Raw genomic sequence first — 21,897 nt, 5'->3', positions numbered from 1 at the left:
AATAATGGCTTTGTAAAAGGAAATGCATGTTTATTTAATTAATAGTTATCAGTTGTTTGAGTAATGGTATGATTTCTGATAAATTTGTGGTTTTGTATTGTTGAACGATATAAGCAATAACTAGTAACAGCCAGTGTAAAGCAGGTACACGTTGGTATAAGTGATCAGGAAGCGACACACTACAACGGGAAAGAGTGAAAAAGGTTTTTTACTAATAAATAACACGATGACAAATGGCACAATTATGAAACATTTAAATAATGAATGGTAAAATGGCCAGAAATGCATTATTTTCCAGTAGGACTCTCTGCTTTCAGTCATTTAGTCAATTAACTGGTCGATGTGCCATTAATCAAACTAAATTAGCATTAGTCGACTATTAATTATATTTTGATTTGATTTTGATTTGCAGTTTTTCAGTAGAAAAGAGAATATATGTAAGTTAGCTTAACCTTTGAAGGACATTTTTAGTTTAATCTGCCTTTTTACAAAATACAAATATACTGTTTCCTTGTACAAATACATCAGTGTTTAACTGTTCAACTGTCAGACTCCAGATTGGTTGACTTGATAAATGGTTCACATGTCTGTAATTACTGGGCCCATCCACATGACACTGAACACAAAATAGTTGTGTTTAGTGTCATGTGGATGGGCCCTTCTTCTTTTCTGTCGGCATACATAAAAAATACACAAAAGTGAAATCAGTTTTTTTCACAATAGCTTCAGAAAATTGTGCCATTATTCAACTCCAAAGACGTGATTGATGTTAGTTGAAAGACCTTAAAAGGTTTTAAAATGGCAAATATGTGGCATCAATCCCAAACAAATAACTTGTTAGGAAAACTTTTTTAAAAAACTCTCCTATAGAGTTTTATGCTCTCCATCTGAAATTATGGCGTCATCAAATTCTAGAACATTTAACAAACCTAAATACATATTTAAATTAGGGACGCAGAGGCTTTCTGCTGCTATATTCTAACATGACAGACTGTAAAATATAAACCAGTCTTTATTCTGAGTCAAACGATCCAGAAATGACAGTTGCAGATTTTAAAAGCTTTTGAAAAGTTTTATCATCCATCAATAAATATATCAGAAATTATTTGAGTATTCCTTCGAAAACAACCAGTTTAGACACGTTTACTCTATTTACATTATTCGGCCCGCCCGCTTTTACTTCTTTTTGCCACAGATTAGTACTTCCATTGCAATGACACTTCCGGGCGGAACTCCATTCACTTAAATGAAGAACGAGGTAAAAGTCTGGCTGCTAAAATATGCTAAAAAATAGATTAATTTGTGTAAAATGTCAACGGTTCATGTGACCAACAAGTCACTGTTACAGGAGGAGAGACTGTCACTGTTACAGGAGGAGAGACTGTCACTGTTACAGGAGGAGAGACTGTCACTGTTACAGGAGGAGAGACTGTCACTATTACAGGAGGAGGGACTGTTACAGGAGGAGAGATTGTCACTGTTACAGGAGGAGAGACTGTCACTGTTACAGGAGGAGAGACTGTCACTGTTACAGGAGGAGAGACTGTCACGGTTACAGGAGGAGAGACTGTTACAGGAGGCGAGACTGTCAGTTACAGGAGGAGAGACTGTCACTGTTACAGGAGGAGAGACTGTCACTGTTACAGGAGGAGAGACTGTCACTGTTACAGGAGGAGAGACTGTCACTGTTACAGGAGGAGAGACTGTCACGGTTACAGGAGGAGAGACTGTCACTGTTACAGGAGGAGAGACTGTTACAGGAGGCGAGACTGTCAGTTACAGGAGGAGAGACTGTCACAGTTACAGGAGGAGAGACTGTCACAGTTACAGGAGAAGAGACTGTCACTGTTACAGGAGGAGAGACTGTCACGGTTACAGGAGGAGACTGTCACTGTTACAGGAGGAGAGACTGTCACTGTTACAGGAGGAGAGACTGTCACTGTTACAGGAGGAGAGACTGTCACTGTTACAGGAGGAGAGACTGTTACAGGAGGCGAGACTGTCAGTTACAGGAGGAGAGACTGTCACAGTTACAGGAGGAGAGACTGTCAGAGTTACAGGAGGAGAGACTGTCACTGTTACAGGAGGAGAGACTGTCACGGTTACAGGAGGAGAGACTGTCACGGTTACAGGAGGAGAGACTGTCACTGTTACAGGAGGAGAGACTGTTACAGGAGGCGAGACTGTCAGTTACAGGAGGAGAGACTGTCACAGTTACAGGAGGAGAGACTGTCACTGTTACAGGAGGAGAGACTGTTACAGGAGGCGAGACTGTCAGTTACAGGATGAGAGACTGTCACAGTTACAGGAGGAGAGACTGTCACAGTTACAGGAGGAGAGACTGTCACTGTTACAGGAGGAGAGACTGTTACAGGAGGAGAGACTGTCACTGTTACAGGAGGAGAGAATGTCACTGTTACAGGAGGAGAGACTGTCACTGTTACAGGAGGGGAGACTGTCACTGTTACAGGAGGAGAGACTGTTACAGGAGGAGAGACTATCACTGTTACAGGAGGAGAGACTGTCACTGTTACAGGAGGAGAGACTGTCACTGTTACAGGAGGAGAGACTGTCACTGTTACAGGAGGAGAGACTGTCACGGTTACAGGAGGAGAGACTGTCACTGTTACAGGAGGAGAGACTGTCACTGTTACAGGAGGAGAGACTGTCACGGTTACAGGAGGAGAGACTGTCACTGTTACAGGAGGAGAGACTGTTACAGGAGGCGAGACTGTCAGTTACAGGAGGAGAGACTGTCACAGTTACAGGAGGAGAGACTGTCACTGTTACAGGAGGAGAGACTGTCACGGTTACAGGAGGAGAGACTGTCACAGTTATAGGAGGAGAGACTGTCACTGTTACAGGAGGAGAGACTGTTACAGGAGGCGAGACTGTCAGTTACAGGAGGAGAGACTGTCACAGTTACAGGAGGAGAGACTGTCACTGTTACAGGAGGAGAGACTGTTACAGGAGGCAAGACTGTCAGTTACAGGAGGAGAGACTGTCACAGTTACAGGAGGAGAGACTGTCACAGTTACAGGAGGAGAGACTGTCACTGTTACAGGAGGAGAGACTGTTACAGGAGGAGAGACTGTCACTGTTACAGGAGGAGAGACTGTTACAGGAGGAGAGACTGTTACAGGAGGAGAGACTGTCACTGTTACAGGAGGGGAGACTGTCACTGTTACAGGAGGAGAGACTGTCACTGTTACAGGAGGAGAGACTGTCACAGTTACAGGAGGAGAGACTGTCACTGTTACAGGAGGAGAGACTGTTACAGTTCCTGGAGGAGAGACTGTCACTGTTACAGGAGGAGAGACTGTTACAGGAGGAGAGACTGTCACTGTTACAGGAGGAGAGACTGTTACAGGAGGAGAGACTGTCACTGTTACAGGAGGGGAGACTGTCACTGTTACAGGAGGAGAGACTGTCACCGTTACAGGAGGAGAGACTGTCACAGTTACAGGAGGAGAGACTGTCACTGTTACAGGAGGAGGGACTGTCACTGTTACAGGAGGAGAGACTGTCACGGTTACAGGAGGAGAGACTGTTACAGGAGGAGAGACTGTCACTGTTACAGGAGGAGAGACTGTCACTGTTACAGGAGGAGAGACTGTCACGGTTACAGGAGGAGGTGGAGAAACATGATGATGACTCACAGACCGGAGAGGTTCAGAGCGACACTCTAGACTGATAAATAATCTCAATAAAGCAGGACATTTGCAGGATGGAAAAGTGTAAAGGCTGATTTTACTCTAATAAAAATAATAATATTGTAGCCTATAGCCTGCCTATATAAGCAAAGAGCTAAATAAATAATACCTCTATCAATATGTAGGGTATTTAAAAAAAGATAATAATTTGTTCATGTCTTTGATAAAAATATATATGAAATTAAATATTAAGTGTTTCAAATAATAATTCAAAAAAAAAAAAGTATTAAAAATATTGGCCAAAAATCGGTTATTGGCCCCAGCTTTTCCCATTACATCAGCATCGGCTTAAACGTTTGTGGTTGTGAGAAAAGGGAGGACATGTTGGATTCGACACTGCAGCCAGCTGTACGTGGAGCCCGGCATATGTGTTGCCGCCTTAACCACTCCACCACTGGGCAGCTCACACCACTAATCGCAATATAATAGTGTATTCAATTGATTGAAATAACTATTGGACACAATGTCACAGATAAAGTAAAATGCCTAGAATGAAACTAGCTCACTGTTTTTGTTCAGTTAATTTGAATACTACAAGTTCATGGAAGAAATACTAAACGTTAGGACTAAAGTCTCGTCTGACTTTAATAATGTCATGCGCCAGCTCTGTAATAAATGGACTCAGGTAATAAGTGGCATATATTAGCATATTCTAATCTGCCCCCAATGGGTTTCAGTTCTGATCTGGATTCTGCTGCGGAGGCCTGGAGGTCATCACACCGCTCTACTGATGAAACTCTGCTGATCGTTACAATCATGTCCGTCTCATTCCCAATGGAAAATGTCATATTTGAATATATTAAGAGACTACCTGAAATCCTCAAGTCAAATCCAGTCATAATTTCAATACGAAGGGCCATTATGTACTGCAATTTTTTGTGTTGCAAGATAAATGTAGCGGCCCACATTCATTGCTCATTTCAGCAAAAGCATTTCAGGCAGTGGTTAGGGCAATCATGGCAAGCAGTGATTGACCAATACAATCTAAACATACCGTGTCTCACAACTATATTTAAATTGGTCCGAAATATATAAAAATAAGCTGTTTTCCCCTTATTTCTGTTGCTGAAGCTTGGCTGAAGTCACACCGTCTTTTAGTGGCCCCTACAGGCCGCTGAGCAGTACTGCGTGAAGCTTGGTTCTTCTCCTGCAACTGCTCAGTCTGTTCAGAGGCCCGTTCATGCTCCGCTCTCTAACATGAGCTTTTAGAACCAGAGCAGACAGCACCAGGACCACACAGCCTCAAACCCATGGATCTGAGCTCAAACCATGCTGAATAAACCTGTGTGGGAATCAAGGATGTTTGCATACAGAGAGCGCTAATCATTACATAGAACGTGTGATGAATTGATCAGCGTATGTAGTCCACTCAGCATCATCCACTGGTATGGGGGTTTAGCTCAGTAGAATAGGCCATTCACGTGGGAGACTGGGGTTCGAAAGTACTTTTATAATATGTTATTTTTTTCATTTTTGCGTGCAATTGTTTTCCACTAAATATTGATGACCAACCCAAGTCTGCATGTTCATCCATAAAAGTCACTGCAAGCTACTGATTTCAGGCAAACAAATGATTCACCGCGTAGAGTTTAAAAGCGCTTTTCACCACTAGCATGCAAAGAGTGCACTTTCTGCTTCGTGGATAATAAAATGCTCTATAATTAGATGCAACGAGTGCACAATGGACTAATTTCCACACAAACAGATGCTTTCACGATATATCTGGGCTGTGGCAAAATAGATTTTACTTTAATACATGGAAAAAAAGATTGTGCATCTCGAGAAAGAGGAGACACTTGAGTCCTGGTATGAATTGATAAAGAACTAAAGATAGACTCGGATAGACTCAGTTTAATGGCAAAAAAAACAGTGCAGCTGATGCACAAAAAGCCTATTCTTTCATTCAGTCCTGCCTGGTCAGGTTGGTGCCCCTCAGAACCACTGAACCACACTGTAAACAAAGGCCAGAATTCATATAAATTACACAATAGTTTACTAAATAATAATACCTGATAACACCTTATTTTGTTAAATGATTCTTTAAACTCTCATAAAAATGTGTCAATTTTGAGTAAATTGTCTGTAATGTTGCTTGTTGATGACATCAGAGTTTTAGATCTCAGCACTACTTCTCTTCGCAAACTGCAACTCGACAGATGTAAAACTGATAAATATGTACCACGGGGACTATCCCAGCAAACAAAATAATAATCAGAAAAAAACATGAGCTGTCAGAGGCACTTAAAGTCCTGTATTCTAAACCATTCCCAGAGTTGGCTGCAATGCATTTTCAGTGGGAGAGGTGCGACTCACAACCTCTCGACAGCACGTGAGTGACACCAGAGCCTCGTTAGAGAATATCACCATGTCTAGAAGTGTTTAGTGTAGTTAATGGATGTAGCAACTGGGGCAAAATTAAATGCTAATGACGATGTAATAAACAATTCTCCCATCTGACGATAACCAGGCCAAAACATAGCGGGCCACAACAGTCTGACAATTACATGTTTATTTAATGCCATCAAGCGCCACAAAACTTAGAAAAAACCTAGAAAAATAGAGCTAGAAGTCAGATATTGATTCTTGTCTTTAAAACGAAACGTATAAACAACATTTTTCAGCCCTGTCTACAGGCAAAAGACGAATTTGCAGATGACAAGTTTTAGGGTTTTTTGATTGTGACTGTTTGGATAATACCTTTGGAAAATATAAATTATAGTTTCACACCAATCAATTAACAGTTTGTGAATAGCATTTGTCAAATCAGAATTAGTGCAGAGATGTATGACATACTGATGACATCACAAAAGGGAGACTGAGAATCACGTTTGGAAGAAATTACACACAATAAACACATTCATTCATCAAAATAAAGGTGTTAGCAAATAATAATTTCTCTGACATTATAAAACTTTTGGCCCAGTGTACTACATGGTTGCTATGTAACAGCTAAGAAATCAATTGTGATGTCACGAGTTGCTATCAGGAAGTAAAATTATGAACATAAAACAAGGGATACAATTTGTAAATGTTGGCAAAATTATATTATACTAACTGTGCCTCAGTAAAAATGAGTGGTCCAATGGGAAAATGTTTGTATCAGTAGCAGGCTGCGTGCAAAACCACTTTAAAAACACTATGCTACAGTATTTAATTTGGTATTTGATTTTTCATTAGAACATAGATTAACAAAAACAGAGCAACAACACAACAACAACAGATACAAAAATAAGAGAAAAAAAGAGGAATTGGAGCATATTCAATTCCTTTTTATTTCTTTAGATCTGTTTTATTATGTTTAGATTGAATGAGATTGATAATAATTGCTGACAAAATTTAAACATTTTTCGAAAATTCAAAGCCTCAAGCGATATCGCCCATAATTTTCAGTGAGCTGTAATTACAAACATGAATGACATAAAGACGAGTAAACAAAACGCTAGGATGCACACGACTTCATACAGCACCTCGACCCACCTTGCATTTCCACCTATAGAACCATCTCCACTATAATCCTCTTAGCCTCACCATCCCAGTTTATCTGCCACTGTAGTTTGAATGGAGTCGACACAGGGAATAAGACATCAGGATTACAGACTGGTGGCGCAGAGATGAAAAAAGAAAAAGAAAACCCTGATGGATGAGAACTGGGATAACGCAAGAGTGGTGTAAACAAAACTAAATCATACAACGTGAGGGGGATTACCCAGACGACGGCATCCCTGACCAGGCATAAATTAGCCGCGGATGAAATGAAATACGAGAAAAAAAATAAACACGGCGCGGTCTCGAAGATCCTTGGGGAAACACTCGACTGCTATTTTCCTAATTCGAGAGTGGGCGAAGTCGAAGGATGCGCATTTTAATTTCCGTACACAGGAGACAAGTGTGCTTCAAGAATGCATCAAAATATTGCGTAATGCTCAACAGCGCTATACATATAACATGGTAGTCAATAAGTCACATCGCACATATAAAAACGGATCATAAACTCATAATAATAATAATAAAAAACATTGATATGTGTATGTATATATAACGTTATGACTGAATAGGTGAAAGCTGTGCAAGGTCCACTGCTAATAGCGCTCTAGCTAGCAATTATGAAAACCAGTTGGACTGCATTTAGCATGAAACCACGAGAGATTTGACTAGATTAAAAAAAAACAGTAGGATCCTGGTGGAGCACATTTATGGGCAAAAGAGTGCTTTCATCAAATACACTGAATTTCCACATTTCCTTGTAATTTTCATGAAACGACTGCTCAATTTCTTTTCTAAGCTCTTGGCATGTTTTGGAACCTATGCTAACGATTATTCGATTGCTATATTAGTTGAAAATTAGATCAAAAATCAATTAGTTGTGATTCATCATTGAACTTGTTGCAGCCCTGATTCAAAGTTTACTGAATAAATACATGGTAGATAAATGGTAGATATGTCAACATAAGGATATATTGATAGAGTAAAAGACCTTAATCGCTGCTTGCAGATTTAACTGTTGTTTCATTATTTTATTTTATTAGCTATGCATTATATTAAATCTAAAGAAAAGGGTGAATTATTTAATTGGCAAAGTAGTATTTTATATATTATTGTGATTGTGTCAAGACCTTCATCGCTGCTTGCAGTTTTAAATGTCGTTTTCTTGTGCAATAGCCACTAATTATTTTCATGAAACATTACAGTGCTACATCAAACGTAAACAATTAATTATTTGGGTAAAACTCTGTGCATCCTTCTCTTATATCAATACATCGTAACTAAACATTTTAATTTGAGATTTATACTTTAAGAATCGATTTTGGACCATCTTTTGATTGCTTAGTTCCTCTGCCAACTACCAGTAAACACCACCATGGACCCAATGGTAGAAAACCGTTAAACGCCATCTTGACTTTGCTTTATATATTTTTTTTATAGCTTGGAAAATGCCTGAGAGGTTTTTGGACAGCAGCAGGATGCTCGGGATGTTGGCGGCACTGGCCCAGCCTTCTAACAGATGTTGTGGTGAGATTAAGGCTCTCGAAAGACCCCGGGAGGAAGCCAAACGTCCAGCCATGCCGTTAATTTCACCCCAGTCGGCGGTCTCCTATCTGAGCCTTGGTTTTTTCGCTCCGTGGGATGGAGTGGTAGGAGTGGGCGTCTCCAGATGTTTGGCTTCAGGCTCCTCTGTTTTGGTCTGATGGAGGGAAATGGATTGGACAATTGCGCGGCCCGGAGCTCTCTTGTTGTCAACACGCTGAGAGGAGAGTTAGTTTTGCCAGATTTCGTTGCCGCTATGTGGAAGACGATGGCGCTTTGCTGTACGTTTACATGCAGGGAAGAAAAAAAAAAAATGACTAGCCTGTCCTAACATTATCAATTACACAAAATGATGACGGAATAAAACAAATCGATCACGTTTAATTTGACACATATTGACGCAAGTAGTGTTGGATGATCTTTTTCACTGTATCTTACATTGTCTTCTCACTGTATACCGGTAACTTAGCAGCCGGATGAACGCAGAACCCGCCTTGCTATTTTTTCATGTTGTGCGCCATCAGTTGTGGAGTAATTGGAGGATATCTCACCACCGCCGACTACAAAATGTTCCATGTGCGAGAGCCTATATACATTTGCATCCCAATAATATAAAGATCGTTTATAAGCGGCATAGCATGAGCAAACAGTCCCCAAAAAGGGACTCAGAAGGCTCCAATTTATTTACGTTTTTTTTTTTTTTTCGAGCAGTTGCCATAGAAAACAGATTTACTGAGACAGGTGCTAAACTGTGAGTACTACTTCAAATGTGCATGTGCTTTTTTGTGGGCATGTTATTTACCATCAGAAACGGCACATTTTATTAGTGGAACTTACTGCGTCAGCAAAATGTGTTGCTCCTTTGGGAGAACAGACACTTATATATTATTATATCAGGGCTATTTAACTTTTCCCGATGGGCCAGATTTTTTGGAGGGCCAAGACCTCTGGGCCGAACAAATCATCCCCAACATAACTGATTGGTTCAATTTTTGTGAGAAATAACATACAAAATGGTTGATGAACATTGTTTTGCAAAATTTCCCATCCAGGACTGAACCAGAATTAAACCAGGCCTAGACTAGAACCAACCAGATCTGAACCAGGACTAACCAAGAATCAAAATATGTAAAGCAGAATTAAATAAGGACTAAACCAAGACCAAACCAGGTCTAAACTAGTGCTAACCCAGATCTTTTTTTTTTTTTTATTCAGAAGATGTGTCGTGGGTTTGGAGTTGGGCCCTGTGTTGAATAGCCCTGCAATAGGATTACTGGGGATGAAGATGTTCACTAGCCTCATAGTTAGGCCACAACATTAAATCTATATATTAAAAAAAGTGAATAATATGGATAATTTTAATTATATATTATACTGTAGTACATCAGTGGTTTTAGTGAGATTTAAATCTTAGGTTATAAGGAAAGACGGTCTATGATTAGTCATCTTCACACATTTAAACCTACATTGTTCTGATTGTGAACATTATAGGCAGAAGATGCCTCACATATCCAGAGTTCAGCTGATGCGCACGGACAGAGGGACGTATAGGAAAACAAGCTCAGCCTAAAATAAAACTGGTGCCGAGGATCGCATTACAGCCTTCTAAAAAGCTGAGTCTGAAATGGGAGACACCTAGTTTTGCAACCGCTCCCCTCCATCAAAACAAAAGATCATTATTTTATACTTGTAAATGAGACATGCAAAATCATTTGATATCCTTTAACACCATATCGATGTTCTATGCAAAAGTTCCATACCTGCTTTTTGGAAGTGCTACATTTTTCCGTAGTCTTGCCCCTTCTAAACCGCAAAACATTATAATTAGCATTTTCTATGCTTCAAGTTTTGCACTTTGGGGCAAAATTGTTTGGTTTTGCATTTTCATTCGTGTTAAATTAGCACTGCAGCCTGAGAGAGACGCAACTGCACATGCTTTTTGCAACACGTTTTGCCCCTGTGCGAAAGCTTTGTAAATCTGGCCCTTAGAGTACTCCGATCATACTCGGAGCGCTTCTCAGCACAGTAGGAGAGGTATTGACAGCATGGGGTAAAACACAGCCAGGAAAATATACACAATTATTTTAGGTCTGATGCAAACGACGACTCATATTATGGCTCGCAACCTCGAACTCTGTGTTTCCCTGTTTGGGTCCAGTAGGTTAAGACTAAGAGCTCTTGTTGGAGTCATGTATATGTGCTGTGGAGAGCAATGACTAGCATCCAACACATTTGATATGTGTTGGATGCTAACCTTTTTTCAGTTTTGTTAGTAGTTTTGGCCAGAGTGCGACTTACTTATATTTCTACTTATTTACTTATACTCCGGAGCGACATATGTGATATTGTTTGTTATTTTCACACTTGCAACCGCATTTCATACTCCAGTGTGACTTATATATGTTTTCTTCTCTATTGTGTATTTTTTGGCTGGTGTGACTTATACATTAGTTATCGTTTATCTATATTCGTAGTGTGGTTATATATGTTATCAGCTTGTTTTAGTATTGTATTAAATTACTAAAGAGCCCCCGTTCTCTTTAAAATCACGGCAAATCAAAAGCGCATAATCGAGACAAAAAATGATTATTGTTTTTAATTAAATGTCAATCTTTTGCAATAAATACAAAAACTGGGTTAGCCTACTGAAATATCTAATATATTTATGAACAGCACCATGTAGAGGCTCACTTTAGTCAGTAATACAATTCCATGCAATCATTATTACTTTGAATGAAATAAATTAAATTGTCCTAAAATGTTTTCTTTTTTGGAATCTTTTTTATTTTTCACCTTAACCTTACTTGATACTGTACCAAGCCCTAGTTACTGTTTATGTCTCATTTGTTTTTATTTAGGCTGTATATTCCTTTCCCCAAATGTCTGACAAACAAAGTTCATTTTTTTTTTTTTTATTTGTGTAGCACAGCCTTTTAAAAGACAATACAGATTCAAATCTAGGTTAATACCACAAAAAACAACATTTGATATTTGTTTTACTCTACATTTTGCCCTGATGCAAGTATGTGACCTGAGCATTATAATTTCCAATGTATTTTTACATGCCAAATAAATCCATAATCTGATTGAGAAGTAATTCTACAGTAACCTCGGGAACACTAATCCTGTCTAGCTTTACAACATGCATAGATGTGTATTATGGAGTTCTGAACAGTGGGATTACGTAAGAGCAAAGAAGATTTCTGTGAGACTATGGGAAATGTTGATTAGCTGTGATCAGATTGATAAAGATCAGGTCGGGACGCTCACCCAAACAATCGGGGTCATAACGAACCCTGTGTGATTACATCGTGACTTATCCAGTCAAAGTCAAAGGTGAGTTCAAAGTCACTGAGAAGGTTTTCACTACATACAGTATTGTTAATCATAATGTGTTGAAATGAAACTCTGCAGGAAAATGTAATTATATTGTTTAAGATAAAATAAATACAATTAAGCTCATAGTACTTTAGAGAAGGCTAAATACACATTTGTCCAGGGTTCTATCTCTGTTCTGGATAGTTTGGATTTATTGAGGTTTAAAGTTCTGACCACTCACAGACCACAATAGAATGGTTAAATGTTGATGATCATAAAAAAAATAACATAAAAATCACCAAACCCTTCAAAATCTTCATATAGTGTACACGACAATATACACAGGAACATTATGAACTTGACAAAGAGCCAGATAGAACTCGAAGTTTAAGGGGACAATTTGGCCGTTGAATGCAACAACACATCAGCCATTGGTAATTTCATTTAAAAGTCCCTTTAAAACGATCCACAAACATTTAAACTTCTCATTATTAGTTTGAGATTGGCTCTACAAACCTGCAATATTGATCTAAAGACTTTAAATCCTTTCAGCTGACAACAATGACACCTTTGAAGTTGTTTAATGCAACCACTTTTTTAAGCGATTGTGAAAAAATTATGTAATTTGTGTTGATTTACACTGACAGGGAAGACGTTGAACACTGTCAGTGTTACATGTTACTAGGTAGAAGTATTACAGAGATCTGAACCATAAACCAGGTAAACAAATCGGACATCTGACAGTTAAACAGCAAATTCCACCATAGAATTCTGTCTCTGGCTCAGCATTAGAATGTTGTGATGTCACATGAACCTAACCTATAATAAATATCACAAACCTCAGAAAAACATTCCATCCCACGTTACTTGCCTTAAACGAACGATAAGAATTGCTTCTATCATGGCAACCCTGAGTCGCTTACTATTCACACCATTGATTCTCCCTTGGTAACCATTCGATGCTTATTGAGGCCATCTGCGTTGTGGGTCAGACCTGTTTTCTTCTGTTGTATTCCATTGCATTCCCTTATCTCCGTGCTGGGCTACACTCATACAACCTGTGATTACATAATGAACCTATACATCAAGGCGGCGGTGCACCCTGAGAGAGGACGCGTGCGCCTTTTCACTACACATACGGAGAAAACAGGTCAGTGTCGCAAACAACACCATCAATCGAGTCCAACGCGCTGCTCGAGCGGGGTCCGCCGGCCACGTTTCCAGGGGCGCCGGTCTCCCATGGGTGCTCGGCGAGTCTTTATGCGTCATCAATCTCACCCAACCTCACGACACGCGGTCAGCGACACTAATTGGAGCAGATACGGTCACCGGTAATAGCTAAAAATAAGCTGTCTATGGGTCACTTGTACCCTCTAGGATTTAATTGTGACGACCGAGCGAGTTGTAATTATTAGCGGAAATATATCGAGCCGCCTTTTTTCTTTCAATTTATTGTCCACAAAACTGAATTGCTTTAAAGATGTCACAATATCAGATTTTAGTATTACTAGGTTAGTTTCATAAGCCTTAGCCCCTAATGTTATTATCCTATTGTAATTACCCATTGTTTTATTATCCTAGTGTCATTATCATTCTGTTATTACCCTAGTGTTATTATCCCAGTGTTATTATCCTAGTGTTATTATCGTAGTGTTATTATACCAGTGTTATTATTATTCTGTTATTACCATAGTGTTATTGTCCTAGTGTTATTGTCCTAGTGTTATTGTCCTAGTGTTATTGTCCTAGTGTTATTACCCTAGTGTTATTACCCTAGTGTTATTAACCTAGTGTTATTAACCTAGTGTTAACGTAGTGTTATTTTTCTAGTTGTATTATCCTAGTGTTATTACCCAAGTGTTATTATCCTAGTGTTATTATCATTACGTTATTATCCTAGTGTTATTATACCAGTGTTATTACCCTAGTGTTATTATCCCAGTGTTATTACCCTAGTTTTATTATCCTAGTGTTATTATACCAGTGTTATTACCCTAGTGTTATTATCCTAGTGTTATAATCCCAGTGTTAATATCCCAGTGTTATTATCCCAGTGTTATTATCCCAGTGTTATTATACCAGTGTTATTATCATTCTGTTATTACCATAGTGTTATTACCATAGTGTCATTATCCTAGTGCTATTATCCTAGTGTTATTATCCTAATGCACAATTACTGTGAGAATAATTGTATGTTTTTTTTTCAAAATGATTGACACCATGACACTTTATTATGTGACCAGCTTTATGAAATCAAAGTTTCTGAATTATGAAGTAAAATTAAGTGATATGTTTTATTGAATTAATTCATCAGGAAGTCCCATTGAGATTTGCTCCTCATTTTAAAGTGAGTTTTGAGTGCAATAGTACAATGGTCTGGAAATATAGTATATGTTTGAATTTACTTCAGGGAACCTCATTGTTTAGTTGAAGTAGATTTATGAAAGTGTTCTATAAATTAATAGCATTGAATCTAACACCAGTTTCCCCTTGTTCAGTGTGGATTTATGGTACTGCTAAAGCTGTCTCTCTTGAGACCTAGAGTGGTAATGGAGAGAATTAGACTCAATCAGAGAAGAAATATAATGTGGACTTTATATAATATAGCTTTGTAAATCAAAATGTGGGTGTGCAAGTCTGTAAGTTTAATAAAGTTAAGTTATTCAAGTTAAAACAAAACAAACACAAAGTGTAGATTGAATTGAAATGACTTTTTTTACACTATTATTATCTAATACTTCTTATGTTCTATAATGTAACCTGAATAATCCGGATGATCTTGACATTCCTTATCTCAACCATGCTAACTCCTAACAATGATACAAACTAGATCTAGATCCAATGTGCAACTTGTCGTCTAAAAACGAAATACATAGCACGATGAGAGTTAACTGTTTCTTGAAGATATGTTTAAAAATTGGCCCTATGCAGTAAACTCTGGTATTTGCATTCTACATCTATGATTTTGCATAATATGCCTCCTATAGCTTCATTACCAGACAACTTATAAAACATGAAAGAGCTAAGCTATGATGTCTGAAGTATTTTAAAAAGGCTGAATAATGCATAAAATATGGTCTTTAAATCAACCTAATAAATAATGCATTGACCCTGGGCATGAGGTAAAGCAGGTGCCCTCTAAACCAGACTGGACGCTCCATTACCATGCATGTCCTTCCCCGCCATTATCTCCTAACTATTACTTAAATGAGCTGCCGAGTGCGTCCCGACTTCACCTAAATAAATCCTGTTCCAAATTAATCAACACATTTAAGCAATCTAAAAAGCTGTTCAAGGCTTGCATATCAATCCTTTGGCAACCTTAATTACAGAATGTCTGTCTTTGTAAAAATAACATAACTCAAAATGGCTTCAGTTTTAGTCCAACCTGCCGTTCCTCTTTAGAAGCGTTGAATGTGTGAGTGCACCCTGGAAGACTTGGTTTGGTTGTATTCAGTCCCGGTGTAGTGCTGGTCTGGTCCAAGTTTTTCTCCACATTTATTTCAAGTTTAGTCCAAATGTTGATGTGGTTAGGAGAATACATGAAAACCTGGAGTAGACTAGGCCTAAACCAAGACTAGAGAACCAAAACCATGCTTCATCGCATGTGTGTGGATGCTGCCACCACAATGTCGGTGTCATGGGTTCGAGAAGAGCCCTTGGCATCTGTCCAAACCAGACTTGAAGAGACTTATCCATGCGTTTGTCTCCAGTAGATTGGACTACTGTAACGGCCTGCTCACTGGTCTCTCCAAACGAGCTGTAAAACAGCTGCAGTACATCCAGAACGCTGCTGCTCGGGTCCTGACTAGAACCAGGAAGTATGAGCACATTAGTCCTGTTCTTAGGGACCGGCCTCCTGCTGGTGCCAGAGTCAGGATTAAACATGGACCGGCCTCCTGCTGGTGCCAGAGTCAGGACTAAACATGGACCGGCCTCCTGCTGGTGCCACAGTCAGGATTAAACATGGACCGGCCTCCTGCTGGTGCCAGAGTCAGGACTAAACATGGACCGGCCTCCTGCTGGTGCCACAGTCAGGATTAAACATGGACCGGCCTCCTGCTGGTGCCACAGTCAGGATTAAACATGGACCGGCCTCCTGCTGGTGCCAGAGTCAGGACTAAACATGGACCGGCCTCCTGCTGGTGCCAGAGTCAGGATTAAACATGGACCGGCCTCCTGCTGGTGCCAGAGTCAGGATTAACCATGGGAAATCTGCATTTCAGTTTTAGCCACCTAAAATCTGGAACAGATGTGAGACAGGCCTCTACTCTGACATTATTTGCACTCTTCTCTTTTATGTACACATTTTCCTGTTGCGCAAAGCACTTTGAACTACCTGTGTACGAACCGTGCTCTTTAAACAAACTTGCTTTGCCTACAAAAGTACAAAAATGCCAAAGAAACGACAAGAGAACCTCCATTTCTTTCTGCACAATCAAGATCAGTGGACACATTCAGTGTTTGTCGGCTTTTCTTGTCTTCGAAGCCTCCCTGACCCTTGCCTTGTCCACATTAGTCCACCGGGGGCAGCGTGTCAGACCGCGTTACCTCTACGCCTCTGCTCTCTCGCTGCTGTGTGTCTCCAAGGGTCTGTGCAGTGTGCAGACGGGGTCAAGGGCGCGTGGACTCCCGGGGAAACAACATGTAGGGCGCTGGACTGGAGACAGGAGGATGCAGCTAACCCGGCTAAATGACAATCATCGAGCATGCATAAAGGGCACTGGAGAAGTGATAGGGGTACAGGGCCGGTTCAAGCTATTGGCAGACAAAGAATGTGCAGGGGGGGCCACATCCACAAAAGGGGGTAGATTTCAACTGTCAATGTAAAAAATAGCCTACCTAAATTCAATATTTTCTGGAATTTGGTGTACAATTAAAACAAATTACAATCACAAATTTTCAAACTTTTTTTCAGGGGTACCGTGTAAGTTTTCAGGTGGAGTGTCCAAAACCTTATTCTTTTATTATTGTTCTCCATGGGATGTTATTGTTCTGACTGGAATGTTCCACAAAATGGCATAAAGGCTAAATTACTCTTCCCCCGTCATGTTTCCGTTCGTCTGCCGTAATAATGGAACGTGCAAAAGTAAATGTGCAAGTTTACACCACCTAAAAAAACGATTTTGCCCCAATACATACTGTAGACACTGTTAAAGCATTTCTTAAGGTTGAAAATGTCTTATCCAATTATAGAGTGCTTTATTATTTGCTAAGAAGGGAGTGCGCAGTTAGCATGCTAATGTTTGTTAGCTTTACCGAGGCGGCAACACTCCCCTCTGGCCTCTGAGAGAAGTGAAAAGCACTTATAAACCAATTACTGTGTCAACTGCTGTACATGAGTTTAAAATGAACTACCATTACTATTTTTCACGTTTAATAAGACAGTCAAAGTCAGTTACAGCACTATTATTTACCGAACGTGGAAAAAAGCAGCGCTCCCCACTTAGCAGTAAAAAAAAATGCCTGTTATTGTGCAAAGTGTATACCATATTGTGGAACATTTTAAGGTAAAGCAAGAACATTTTCACGAGACAAGCAGAAGACAGACCCTCCACCAGAAAACAGTGCAGCTTTGACACTAAAATCACTCTGAAAGGATCAATATGTATGTGCTTTGGATAAACGTTCAATAAGGCGCTGGTACAGCTGGCAGCCCGGTGTAAACGCTCTCTCTTCTTTCTCACACTTATTGTGCTTTATCTCCTATATTTTGTAAATATAGTTAGTATATTTTTTCTATTTTACTGTACGATAGGGACACGCGCTGGAATAGTTTTTTAATTCAACTGTTTTTGACTTTTTTCGGCTGGATTTGAGAGTTTTTCGTTGCGTTCGTTGTGTTGTTGTGACGTGAGCTAGCTCCGAGCGAGCCCACCAGCCCCTCCCCCCGCGCCCTCCGGCCGCGCTAAAGTACGGCGTGTCGTCGGTACACGTTTATATACACGTTTATATGAAAGAGGAACTTCACGAACGATCGGGACACGCACTGGAATCGCTTTAAATTAACTTGTTTTGACTTTGTTCGGCTGGATTGAGTGTTTTCGTCGTGTCGTTGCGATGTGTTTTGGCTCTGAGTCCCCCGGCTCCGGCCCCGCCCCCCGTACCGCCCCCCGGCCCCGCCCCCCGTACCGCGTTTCCACAAAGGAGGAACTCATGAAACTGCGGAGAACAGTCGTCTTACCCGGAGATCGTCACGTTATCCCGTCGCAATACTGACCTAACCTAATACTGATGTGCAATTCTGTCGTATGTGCAATTACTGTGAAATTCATGTGCAATTCATGTGCTGTTGTGACACATATTCATGTGCAATTACTGTCGTGATCACATGCAATGGTATTTATGTATTTATTTATTTATTTATTTGTCTATGGGAGTTTTTATTTATTTATAGGAGATCTTCTACTGAAAGTGTTTTTTCAGACTTCCTATAAGTGATCTGTTCTTCTGTATCTACCTCTGTATCTACCTGCGTTGCACCAATGAAATTTTCCCATGTGGGACAATAAAGGATAAAAAAAATAAAAAAATAAAAATAAAAAAAAAATAAGACGCTCTTTTATAAATGGAATACAGCGTGGACAGTCATATTCTGCTCTTCTAATCAATCCAATTAGTGTAGAATTTCACTAAAAATAGAGTGCCACAACTCAATAATGTAACAATACTGAGTAAGTCCCGTCAATTATGTATTCTTCAGCTTGACCTCGCAACACAAAAGCGTCAATCATACTCATACCACATACTTTTCAAATATTCAACTGAGAAGCGTTTGAAAGTTTATTATCGTAGTCCCAAACTTCAAAGTTATGTCCCTATCTCATGCGAACAATCAATAGGCAATCCATCAAATCCATCAAAGTGTCCATAACACTGCAACTAGTACTCGTTTAAAGCTACTTCAAGCTACTTTATTAGCCAAAGCACGATTTCAAGTCCATCATTTGACAAGGGCATTTTCAATAACTGTTATTCACCAACACGACGTCGCTGGAGCACAGAAAAAAGCCGGCAGAAAGACACGCCAACGCCGATCCGTCCATTAAGCTTGCTGCATAGTGTCTAAGTGCGTTGCCCAAAGTCTAATGATGCCCTCGGGGATCCCACCAGCAACCTTCGCTCAGTTGCGCCGCAACAAGAGCAAACAATGTCTATATCTTGTCAAATTCTGGCTTGACATTTACAATAAAGCGTCGGTACATTCGTGTCTGTTTTCATATCATCAACAGCAGAACATAAAGTGTCAAAAACAAAAAAAAAAAAACATAAAAGACAGATAAAAGGATAAATCAAGGTTGTTTTTTTTTTGACCAATGTGAATTTTTTAAGCCCCTGGAAGTCACTGAAAACCGCAGTCCAAACTGACAATGCCCCTCCGCAGAAAAGGAGGTCACACACCATTAAGAAGCAGCCAGCTTTAGCATCCGTGACGGCATTAAGGAGAGCCATCAGAGGAGCAGCAATAAACATCAGTCTTACCTTCGACAGCATACTCATCCACTGCAGGGAGGCGTCCAGGAAACAGGGCAGAAGAGAGAAGAGAGATTTATTAGTTACATTTCATACAGTGGGGGGAGGTAATGGACGTACTTCAATGTGGCCACTCAATGATGTAGCTTAAAAGTATACTTTGGTATTGCAGTGAAACAGTAAGGGGGACATATTGTGCAAAATCTGCTTTTAACCCTGTCATAACAGTCTTTTCCTCATTATTAGTTGTATTTTGAGTGATTCCTGCATGTATGATTCATCCTGTATTGTTCTGTAACTGAGGCTTGAGTGTGCAGAAAATGCCTGTTTTCACCTACCCCCCATCTCCGCCTACGTCCCTGCACTTAGATGCGATTATTTAAAGCGTAAACACTCCGAGTGATACATGTTGAGTTTTATACTGTCACGTAGACACTTTTCAAACATAAAAAACATGTAAATGACAATGTGCTGCTTGTTACGGGGGAAGTGTCACTATGAAGAGGCGGGGCTTGTCAGTTCTGCAGTTTTGAACAGGAAGTCAATGGACCTGTTTCTGTTCATAAGCAATTTTAGATCAATATTGTGTCAAAAAAACAAACAAAAAAGGATTTGTTGTAGCTGAATAGAAAGTACCTAAAGCTAATCATAATATGTCTTTTGGTCTGTATGTATATTTTAGTTTTATGCTTCTGGTCTTCTTGTACTTTGCATTGCAACACAGGAATTTCCCCATTTGCTTTGAATAAAGGTTATAACAATAATAATAATAATAATAATAATAATAATAATAATAATAATAATAACTTTTATTTATATAGCGCTTTTCAGTGACCCAAAGACGCTGAACATAATAAAAAAAGGGGGGGGTATTTACAGACAGGGGGGACAACACGTAGAGAGCGGAGAACGGGAGTGATGTGATCACGGGACCGGGTGTGGGTGAGGAGGCGGGCAGCGGAGTTTTGGACCATTTGGAGTCTATGGAGGGAATGGGAGGAGATGCCAGTGAGGAGGGAGTTGCAGTAGTCAAGGCGGGAGGAGATGAAGGCATGGATGAGGGATTCAGCAGCGGGGAGGGTGAGGCAGTGTCGGATTTTGGCGATGCGGCGGAGGTGGAAGTATGAGGTCTTGACAATGTGGCTGACATGGGGAGTGAAGGAGAGGGTGGGGTCCATGATGACACCGAGATTGCGTACCAGGGTAGAGGGGGTGATGGTCGAGGTGTCGATGCTGAGTGAAAAGGGACCAGTTTTATTGAGAGTGGATTTGGTGCCAATGAGGAGGAGCTCTGTTTTGTCACTGTTCAGTTTGAGGAAGTTGAGAGTGAGCCATGATTTTATTGTAGAGATGCAGGTTTCAATGTGGCTGAGGGGAGGGTTTTGGGTGGATTTGGTGGTGAGGTATATCTGGGTGTCGTCAGCGTAGCAGTGAAAGTCCAGGTTGAGTTGGCGGAGGATGTGACCAAGGGGGAAGATGTAGCAGATGAAGAGGAGGGGGCCGAGGACTGAGCCCTGGGGGACCCCTGCGTTACTGGGGAGAGGGTGGATGAGTGACCGGAGAGGGAAATGAACTCTTGCCTGTTGGTGAGGTAGGATGTGAGCCAGTCAAGTGCAGAGCCCTCAACACCCAGTTGGCGCAGCCTTTGTAGGAGGATGGAATGGTTTATAGTGTCAAAGGCTGCGCTGAGGTCTAGTAGTAACAGGATGTTGAGGGCCCCGGAGTCTGCAGAGGTGAGGAGATCGTTGAGTACTTTGACCAGGGCTGTTTCAGTGCTGTGAAGTGGGCGGAAGCCAGATTGGAGGGGTTCATAGAGGTTGTTTGACTGGAGGTGGGTGTGAAGTTGGGCGGCGACGATGCTTTCCAGCGTTTTTGAGAGGAACGGCAGGTTGGAGATGGGGCGGTAGTTGGAGAGGTTGGCGGAGTCTAGGGTGGGTTTTTTGAGGATGGGGGTGATGGAGGCCAGTTTGTAGATGGAAGGAACATGGCCGAGGGATAAAGACTGGTTGAAGAGGGTGGTGAGATGGGGGATGAGAGCAGGGAGGCAGGCCTTGGTTAGAGTCGTTGGGAGGGGGTCGAGAGAGCAGGTGGTGGTTTTGGAAGCGGTGATGAGGTCTATGATATGAGAGGAGTTAACAGAGGAGAAGGTGGTGAGGGCAGGGAAGGGTGGGTGGTCAGGGAGAGGAGGGGGGGCAGGGGTGGGGGTGGTGATGGAGTTAATGGAGACGGCAGTCATGGAGCTGTTGATTTTGGAAATTTTGTCATTGAAGGCAAGGAGGAAAGAGTTGCAGAGGTCAGGGGAGGAGGGTGGAGTGATGTCCGGTGGCTGGAGCAGCTTGTTGACGGTGGAGAACAGGGTGCGAGGGCT

At 40.7% G+C, this 21,897-nt stretch overlaps 1 protein-coding gene across 4 annotated transcripts in view; it reads right to left on the bottom strand.

Moving 5' to 3' along the window:
* The window catches only part of nrxn2b (neurexin 2b), a 1,099,331-nt gene that overhangs the window by 885,056 nt on the left and 192,378 nt on the right, over window positions 1-21,897 (bottom strand). For all 4 annotated transcript variants that reach the window (XM_072459234.1, XM_072459237.1, XM_072459236.1 and 1 more), the window contains exon 3: window positions 19,539-19,559. In XM_072459234.1, coding sequence (XP_072315335.1) covers window positions 19,539-19,559 — 21 coding nt within the window. The remainder of the gene's footprint in view (window positions 1-19,538; window positions 19,560-21,897) is intronic.

The sequence above is a fragment of the Eucyclogobius newberryi genome, unplaced genomic scaffold (genome assembly GCF_026437365.1).
Source record: "Eucyclogobius newberryi isolate DKJ021-1_F unplaced genomic scaffold, fEucNew1.0.hap1 SCAF_22, whole genome shotgun sequence".
In the NCBI taxonomy this organism is placed as follows: domain Eukaryota; kingdom Metazoa; phylum Chordata; class Actinopteri; order Gobiiformes; family Gobiidae; genus Eucyclogobius; species Eucyclogobius newberryi.
Note: the sequence above shows the minus strand (reverse complement) of the source record. Positions and strands in the feature narration are given on the sequence as shown.